The 9,420-nt window shown below is 51.4% G+C and overlaps 1 protein-coding gene across 6 annotated transcripts in view; it reads left to right on the top strand.

The window, feature by feature from the left end:
* The first annotated feature begins 1,356 nt into the window (after positions 1 to 1,356).
* GDAP1L1 (ganglioside induced differentiation associated protein 1-like 1) overlaps positions 1,357 to 9,420 on the top strand; it is a 39,164-nt gene continuing 31,100 nt past the window's right edge. For 2 of the 6 annotated variants that reach the window (XM_011929012.1, XM_011929009.1), the window contains exon 1: positions 1,484 to 1,783. In XM_011929012.1, the coding sequence (XP_011784402.1) occupies positions 1,604 to 1,783 (180 nt within the window). In that variant the 5' untranslated portion in view covers positions 1,484 to 1,603. The other 4 variants (XM_011929010.1, XM_011929007.1, XM_011929013.1 and 1 more) reach the window with 3 other exon arrangements.

Here is a 9,420-nt window from a genome sequence, read left to right as displayed (position 1 = left end):
CTACCATGCCCCACCTCCAGCACTGGGGACTACATTTCAACATGAAATTTGGTGGAGACACAGATGCAAACCGTATCACCAACCTTGCATCTCATGAGAATCACCTACAGCACTTGTTAAACCTGCAAGATTGTGACCCTGGGAGCATACAGGATTGAATTTTCCTTCAAAACATACCATGCCCGTTTTTGCAAAATCAAACAGTGAACAACAACAAAAATTTCACAAAAGAGTGACAAAAAATGTATGCTGAACCAGGGAGGCTAATGTAGCAACTGAGACTTGATAGAAAATGTAGCTACAGGTTTTGTGGCAGCCAAGGCAAAAGGGAAACCCAGGGACCACAGAACATCTGTTACCTGGTAGAAGGAGGTTCACCGGTTCCTTTTGAGCAGGGCTTACAGCCTGGGGGATGAGGTACCCAGGAGTCCTTAGCAGCATGATGGATGGGGGTGGGTGGTCGGGGGTAAGAGGGAGGACTGAGCTTATCTTCCTAGTGCATCTATTTCCATCTGTTGTCCCAGGGTCTGCTTCTGTATTTCCTCAATGGTAAATAAATTAAAACACAGTATTTATAGTAATGGAAGTATAGGTGTATTAAGGAACTTTGCTGAAGTTCTCAAGAATGTTTAGGGCAGACTTTGTGACAGCAAAGGCATTATGGGCTTTCTTTGGGCTCACCTGGTTATGCCTTGGTAGAAGATGTGACCTGGAACCAATGACTTGACATTTCTGAGCCTCGCCTTTCTCATCTGTGAAAAATGATGATTGTGCAGATGAAATAAGATGATGCATGTAAGGGGCTTAGGTTGATAAATGTTTGCTGTGCTGTTGTTTATATTCTTACCATATTATCATGACCTTATGGCTAGGAGCACAGATTCTGGAGCCAGACTGCCTATGTTCACATCAGCCTCACCACCTACCAGCTCGATGACCTTGGGCAAGGTCACTTAGCCTCTCTGTGCCTCAGTTTCCTTCTCTGTAAAATGAAGCTAATAGGACTATTGTGAGAGCTAAATGGGCTGATAGTTGTAAAGCTCTTAGAACAGTGCCTGGGCATACAGTAAGTGCTATGTAAGTGTCTGTTAAATATATCATAGTCTGTTCCCTCTACCCTTCGAGGCCCTTCAGGGGAAAAGTTAGAAGATAACAGCTTCAACGCGAGACAAGTAATTTCCAGACACTAGTTTCTAAAGGAACAGATCTCTAGAATCCCAGTTAAGAGGTATTTGCCCCTTAGAAGACTAAGAGGCAGGAAAGCGTTGGTGATGGTGGAATCTTTGGCAGGTGCCTGGCCCCACACGCTGAGCTGTTTGGGGGGCACGACCTACTTCCTCGGGTAGTTCCATCCTTGCAGGGAGCCTGACACTGAGGGCTGGCGGCTTTTCTAGCGCGGGCCAGGGGCGGTCCAGGGGGAGGAGAAGGAAGAAGCTCCCGGGATCCCCTCGCCCCCTCCCCCAACTGCCCGGTGAGTAATGACATTCACGGAGCGGGGAGGGAGGGAGGAGAGGGGCAGGCTCGGCGAGGCCATGTGATGCTGGGCGAGAGAGAGCCGCCGCGCCGGAGCCTCCTTCTTTCCTGCCTCTGATTCTGGGCTGTCATGGCGACCCCCAACAATCTGACCCCCACCAACTGCAGCTGGTGGCCCATCTCCGCGCTGGAGAGCGATGCGGCCAAGCCGGCGGAGGCCCCCGACGCTCACGAGGCGGCCAGCCCCGCCCATTGGCCCGGGGAGAGCCTGGTTCTGTACCACTGGACCCAGTCCTTCAGCTCGCAGAAGGTAGAGCCGGGCCGGGAGCTGCCTGCGCCGGTGGCCGGGAGGTTTGGGGAGGGGAGCCCCAGGGCTTGAGGGATCTGACGGCAGCGAAAGACTGGAGGGGGAAACCTGGGGTCTGGGGGTTCCGGAGGTCGGGGGACGCGGGGGTTCCTTCCAGGGCTGCTCACCTGGGAGGCGACAGGCCCTGTCTGGGCCCCAGGAGCACAGTTCTCAATTTTAGGAGCATCCATTCTGCCTCTTTCCCTCCCAGAAACAGCAGGTCTGTCGGGGTGCGGGGCGCGGGCGAGTTGGGGGGGGTGGGGGCTGAGAAAAGAGACAAAGGCGAGGGGAAGAGAATGGGCACTGCTGGGAAGACGGCCTGGTGGGGTGGGAGGTGCTGCTGCTGCAGGGAGGGAGAAGAAGCGCTTCCTGGGGTCCAGCCCCGGTAGCCCCCTCTCAGTCCCTCCCTGCACGCTGCCCTCCCGGACACTGCAGCCTCCCAGGTCACAGCTCCTCTGCCCCTCTGTCTGCGGGCCTTCTTCTGGCTGGGGCTTGGAGGGTCTGTCCCCAGTCGTCGCCCACCCCCCACTCCGTGTCTTGGGCTGAGAAGGAAGGAGTTAAACTATCCCCTCACACCAGCTCCGCTCAGCCCATCAGGTCTCTGTTTTGTTCTTAAAGGCACAGGGTGGCTTCAGCCCCTAAAATGCTTCTAGGACCTAGGGGAGCTGAGGGGCAGTTGGAAATTCAGTCTTATGCTGGATTCTCAGGGTTCCCGCTTCCTGGGGGTGAGGCAGTGAACTGCACCCCTCAGACAGGGGCGCCTCTAGGGGCGCAATCTCCCACCCTGGGCGGTTGTCCCGTCTCTGGGCCACGGATTCAGCACCATGGCCAGGGCCCAGAGGCAGGTCCTGCCGGGGCCTAAGCGGCACCACTGCTTGACCCTCTGACTCCTGTTCTTCCTGGAAGATCCTTTTGTTCCACTCGCTTCTTTTTCCAGATGGAAAAACAGATTCCATGAAGAAAAAGGGCCTTGAAACCCAAAGACTTGGGTTTGAGTCTTGGTCCTGGCTCATTTCATCACCTGGAAAGCGGGATAGTGATAATAACAATAGCTACTTCCAATCCCAACTCCTTCTCAGGGTTGCTGATAGCGTTGTTGAAGAAGGGGTATAACTTAGGAACTTAGTGTTATAAACTGGGACTACTCAAACTGGAGCGTGCATTAGAATCCCTGGAGGATCCTGCTTAAAACTCGGACTGCTGGATTCTACCCCAATGATTCTGGTTCAGTGGGTCTGGAATGGGGTCCAAGATGCTGCTTTTCCAGCAAGTGACCAGGTGATGCTGATGAAGCTGGTCCACCAATCATATAACCCACTGACTCACTGTGGAGCTGTGGACAAGTCCCTTTGCCTTTCCAAAGCCTCAGCTTTATAATCTGTAAAATGGGGTGAATGCAGTAACTTCCTCAGAGGGCTATTGTGAGAGTGAAATGTGATATGATGCACAAAAAGTACTGATGGCAGTGCCTGGCGAGTGGTCAAGATTGTTGATAATGAGTGTTATGATTTTTTTTTTTTTTTTTTTTTGAGACAGAGTCTTGCTCTGTTACCCAGGCTGGAGTGCAGTGGTACAATCTCGGCTCACTGCAACCTCCGCCTCCTGGGTTCAAGTGATTCTCCTCTCTCAGCCTCCTGAGTAGCTGGGACTACAGGCACACACCACAACACCCAGCTAAATTTTTTGTATTTTTGGTAAAGATGGGGTTTCACCATGTTTGCCAGGCTAGTCTCGAACTCCTGATCTCAAGTGATCCACCCGCTTTGGCCTCCCAAAGTGCTAGGATTACAGGCCTGAGCCACCATGTGCTGCCATTACGATGTTATTAAAGCACTAGGTAAAGGAGGGGTCAGAGTTAATCAAGGTCATACTGGAGTCACCCACAAATTCTGCACATGCTTGCACATGCCATGCCTCGTGCAAGGAGCCTGGGGATGGGGGCTCTGGAGATGAATCAGACTGCCCTTCAGATTCTAGAACCTCCTTCCAACTAGAACCTCAGGAAGGGGGCCCCAGCGGCTGGGACCAGACGGGGGCAGGGAGGTGGCATCTCCCATAACCATATCATGAGGGAGCCTCCTGTTCTTTGCCTCATGAAATATTTCCTATGTAGCCTGAGCTCAGGGCTGAGGTGGCCCCTGAGTCAGGACAAGACCATCTGCTGCAGCCCCACTTTGGACCAAGTCTCTGGCCAAGCTAACCTGGGCATCTTTCTGTCTCCCATACCAGGGCCTTCCCCCTACCCAGGGGCCCATGGTGGATTCTAGAAGCAGTGTAGCTTGGCAGAAAGGGCATGGGCTCTGCAGTCATACAGTCCTCGGTTCTATTTTCATCTTGGCTACTTACTGGCTGAATGACCTTGGACAAGTCACTTTATCTCTCTGTGCCTCAATGTCTTTATCCGGAAAAGGGATTTTACATCCTATCCTGCAGAATTCCTTTAGAAGACATAGGCATATGTTAACTGCCTGGCATGTAGTAGGAGCTGAGCAGGTGAGTTTGCTTCCTTCTCTCCAATCCTGAAGGGCCTTAATTATATAGAGAGGGCAGTCCCCCACTGTCAAGCATCTAAACAGCCTGTCTTTAATGGCATATGAAATGTTAATGGAGAAAAATAGCCCACCTCTAGGAGTGACAGTGGCTCCACTGGGCATCTGAAGATCATTCCAGACCCAGAGGGCAAGAGGACAGTGTGTGGGTCCAGGACCCAGACTCTATGACCAGACTGCCCAGCTTCCATCTCAGCTCTACCACTGACCAGCTGGGTAATCCAGTGCAAGCTGCTTAACCTCTCATGCCCCAGTTATCCACACCTGTAAATTGAGAATATTAATGGTGCCTCCCCAACAGGGTCGTTGTAAGGATTCTGCAAATGTATTCATGTCAATCACCTAGAATAGCACGTGGCACATAGAAAGTGCTCAGTTAAGTGCTGGGTGCTGTTATAAAGGCATGGATTTTGGAATCAGCCAGACATGTGGTCAAACCCCAACTCTGCCATTCCCAGCTATGTGACTCTGTGCAAGTATCTTCTTTATCTCTCTAAGGCAGCTTTCTCATATATTTGGGGGAGAGGGTTGGGGAGATAGAGTGATAGCATGCATGTTCACACACTTAGCACAATGCTTTAAATAACTGCCTGTTAATAGTGAGCTTTCAAGCACTATCATAGGTCATGGTTTGGGGCCACAGGGTTTGAAGGAGGCTGTAAATGCCTAAGATCAATGTTAGCATGCTTCTGAGGCTATTCCTGCCCCCAGCCTCCTCATCCTTTGTGGGGAAGAGTGAGGTCAGGAGGGGCAGAAATGCAGGGAGTCAGACCAAGGTTCTAGCACTGCCAGTCCCACTAACTGGCTGTGTGACCTGACCCTCTCTGGTCCTCAGTTTTCTCAGCAGGGAAATGAAGCAGATGTTTGATACAGCCTGCCTCCCTCCTCCTTCCCCAGGCAGGAAGAACTGCCCTACCTCTCGGTGCCCCCTGCCTTTGGGGCATCCATCTGGCCTCCTACCTGCCACTTTTCAAAAACCAAGATTGCTACTTCCTAGCTGTGTGACTGGGCAAGTTACTTACAATCTCTATGCCTGTTTCCTCTTCTTAAAAGTGAGGGTACTGGGAGGTACTAGTACCAATCTCATTGGAATTCATAGGGATTAAGATCTAATGCATGTAAAGCTCTACAATAGTGCCTGGCACAGAGGAGATGCTAATAAGAGTTGGCTGCTGCTACTGCTGTTATTTCCACCAGAGTGAGTCTCTGAGGGTTGTCCCTGGCTCCCTGCAGCAAGCCTGGTTCATGGTTCCTTTACTGCCTCCTCTCAGGGTCTGCCCTGTCTTGGATGTACCTCTGGAGGGCCCCTGGCCTAGCCTTCAGCTCCCAGGGGCAAGAGACCCAAGTCTGGTGCCTCCCAGAGGCCAGTTCTGACACCCAGGCATGGCAGGAGAGAAGCAAGGGGTGAAGGATGAAGCAAGGAGTGAAGGATGAAGGGTCTCTCTCCCACCCTGCCCTTGCCTTTCAAACTCTTAGGGCTGGTCCTCCAACTTGTCCATGCTGCACATGACCATTACCGCCTCCCTTCACCTAAGAGCCCCACAGAGGAGAGCTGATGGGGACAGCAACGAGACACATCCTCCCACTTCTCTGCTCAGAAGCCTGCTGTGGCTCCCCAGGTCCCTCCAGGAAAACTCCAGAGTCCTCACAATGGCCTCAGGCCCTCCTGCAGGGTCCTAACCTTACTTGAGTCAAGACCTAAGTTGGGGGAAGCGTATGGGCCCTTCTCAGAATAATGTTTTTAATTGAATAAAATAAAATGCATAGGATTTTTAGATTAGAACAAAAACCAATCGTATTGAAGTATGGCGTTATATAATAATATTTATGTTTCTGTATTAACCCCTTATATAACATGGTCTGGTGGCTGGTCTCATAACAACTGTCATGTTGGAGTCGTGATGAATGCGCATGATATTTTGAGGCAACTGCAACAACTGTGAAGTGATGAAAATATCTGATTGCTAGTGGTGACAATATTGCAGGCACTGCTAAACGCTACCCTACTTTATCGCCTACATTCATAATTGAAGAAAATGCTAACTGTCAGTTTGAGATTACTGAAAATAAACATGTAATTTTCCCATCCTAGTTCAAGGAGTCTCTGAATTAATTCATGGACCCCTTGGCCTGGGAGTGTGAATTAAAAGATCCTGTGTACAACCTGACCAGGTGTGGTGGCTCACACCTGTAATCCCAGCACTGTGGGAGGCCAAGGCAGGCAGATCATCTGATGTCAGGAGTTCAAGACCAGTCTGGCCAACAGGTGAAACCCTGTCCCTCCTAAAAATAAAGGCTGGGTGTGGTGGCTCACGCCTGTAATCCCAGCACTTTGGGAAGCCAAGGCGGGCGGATCACCTGAGATTAGGAGTTTGAGACCAGCCTGACCAACATGGTGAAATCCCATCTCTACTAAAAATACCAAAATTAGCTGGGCATGGTGGTGCGCACCTGTGATCCCAGCTACTCGGGAGGCTGAGACAAGAGAATCGCTTGAACCCGGGAGGCGGAGGTTGCAGTCAGCTGAGATTGCACCACTGCACTCCAGCCTGGGTAACAAGAGTGAAACTCCAGCTCAAAACAAACAAACAAACAAAAAACAAAAATTAGCCAGGTATGGTGGCACATGCCTATAGTCCCAGCTACTTGGGAGGCTGAGGCAGGAAAATTGCTTGAACCCGGGAGGCGGAGGTTGCAGTCAGCTGAGATTGCACCACTGCACTCCAGCCTGGGTAACAAGAGTGAAACTCCAGCTCAAAACAAACAAACAAACAAAAAACAAAAATTAGCCAGGTATGGTGGCACATGCCTATAGTCCCAGCTACTTGGGAGGCTGAGGCAGGAAAATTGCTTGAACCCGGGAGGCGGAGGTTGCAGTGAGCTAAGATTGCACCATTGAACTCCAGCCTGGACAACAGAGTAAGATCCTGTATCAAAAAAAAAAAAAGATCCTGTGTGCAACCCTTTCTGCTCCTACCCTCCTTGTCTATTCCTGACTGCCCTGCCCCAGACACACTGACTTCCTTGCTGTCTTTTGAATGTGTCCAACATGCTTAGAGCCTTAGCACTGGCTGTTCCCTCTGGCTGAAGCTGTCTTCCCCAGGTCCCGGTATGGACCACTCCCTCACTTCCTTCAAGCCTTTGCTCAAGTGCTACCTTCTCGAGAGGCCTGCCCTAATAGACCACCTTAATTAAAATTGCTACCTTTCTCCCCTGACACCCTGGTACCCCGATTCCCCTTCCCTGCTCTATTTTCTCTTTTTTCGGAAGCACTCACCATCTTTTGACAGACCAAATTGCTTATCATCTGGCTGCCCCCACTAACATGTCAGTTCCCTGAGAGCAGGGATCATCGTTTTGTTCACTGCTGAGTTTCCAACAAGACCTGGCACACAGTAGGCAGGCAATAAACAAGCGGTGAAAAGTGATAGATTTGCAAGCTGTAAGGGTTATGTTAAAAAGCCATTTGACCCTGTAAATCTAAAACTGCTCTAAAAATAACACCTATTAATTTTTTTAAAAAAAGAATTTGAAATAAGCTGAGGTCAGAGATGTTAAGTGTCTTTTACAAAGTCACACCGCAACTACATGACTAGGCAGAGACACCAACCCAGCCCATCACATAAACAAGGGCCTGGGTGAGGAGCAGCAGCACCTGACCATGACAACGAGGCACTGTGGGTGATTTTCAGACACCCACAGGGAAGCTTGTTTACCCAGAGATGGTTGATGTCTAATCATACTAAGTGGTGACCACCTAGCTCCTGTCCAGCCTCCAGGGAGCAGAGATGGCACATGGCCTTGGTAGCTGAATGCCCTTCCCTTAGGCTTGGTTTCCTCTCTGGGTTCCCCTCCCCCACAGGGTGACACATGGCTGTGGCCTGTAGCTCTGCTAAAGGTGAAAGTCTCCTTGGCTGCCGGCCAGGGTGACCCCAAAGCAGCGCCAAGCAGGATTATCATGCCTCTAAAGATAGTCCCCTCCCCAAATAGCAGCCCTACCTGACAGCTTCATGGGAGACCCAGGGCAGGTCGTGGGAGCGGCCCCTGGAGGCAGGTGCCCTGCCAAGATGGAAGGCCAACTGTCTGGCCCTACCAAGGGCAAAGGCCTGGTTTGGGCTGTTTCCACCCATTCAGAGGTCCCAGCCTGGCCTGGAGGATGGAGGGCCAGGTAAAGACAAGAGAAGGGGGCTTTCTGCTCCAGCCAAACTCCAGTCTCCAGTACTCTGGGCTTCTCCAGGGCACAGGTCGCCTATGAGCTCAAATATACACATGTATACATGCTCCCACGCATGCACACTCACACTGACACAGGCACACACTCATATGTGCACACAAGGGCACTCTCACATCCACACTCACACAGTCCTTGAATACTCACACTTACCCATACATTTATCCATGCACACCCACACTCACGCACACGCAGACACGCACACACATTTGCTCACTCATACACATGCACTCACACACTCAGACCCAAACAGATGCTGCCCCCGGGCTGCTCACTCTCTGCAACAGTTTTTCCCCCTCTCTCAGACGGAACCAGAAGCTCCCTCGCACTGCCGGGGAGGGAGGCAGAGCCAGCCCTGTCTCCTGCCTCCTGCAAGGTTGTGAATGTAGCAGTGTCAGCTTGTAGCAGAGCTGCGGGGCACTCTGTGAACACTGAATCCAGCCCCCTTGTTTTGTTGATGAGAAAAAGGAGGCTCAGAAAGGGGCAGCGATAGCTCTAAGGTCACACAGCATTGCTATGGCAGATCCGAGATGAGGACTTGAGTCCCTGCCTCCTAGCTCAGGGTCTCTACCTGCACCATGCGCCCCACCTATAGGACCTGCTCTTGACTAATGGAGCAAATAAGGCTGTGAATGAATGTTGGATGTTTCAGGGTAAGTTACCTTTCCCTTCCCATGATCCACATAACAGGAGGAGGTGTTGCCGGGCGCGGTGGCTCAAGCCTGTAATCCCAGCGCTTTGGGAGGCCGAGACGGGCGGATCACGAGGTCAGGAGTTCGAGACCATCCTGGCTAACACCGTGAAACCCCGTCTCTACTAAA

Source organism: Colobus angolensis, unplaced genomic scaffold (assembly GCF_000951035.1).
Source record: "Colobus angolensis palliatus isolate OR3802 unplaced genomic scaffold, Cang.pa_1.0 Scaffold8, whole genome shotgun sequence".
NCBI classification, from domain to species: Eukaryota; Metazoa; Chordata; class Mammalia; order Primates; family Cercopithecidae; genus Colobus; species Colobus angolensis.
Note: the sequence above shows the minus strand (reverse complement) of the source record. Positions and strands in the feature narration are given on the sequence as shown.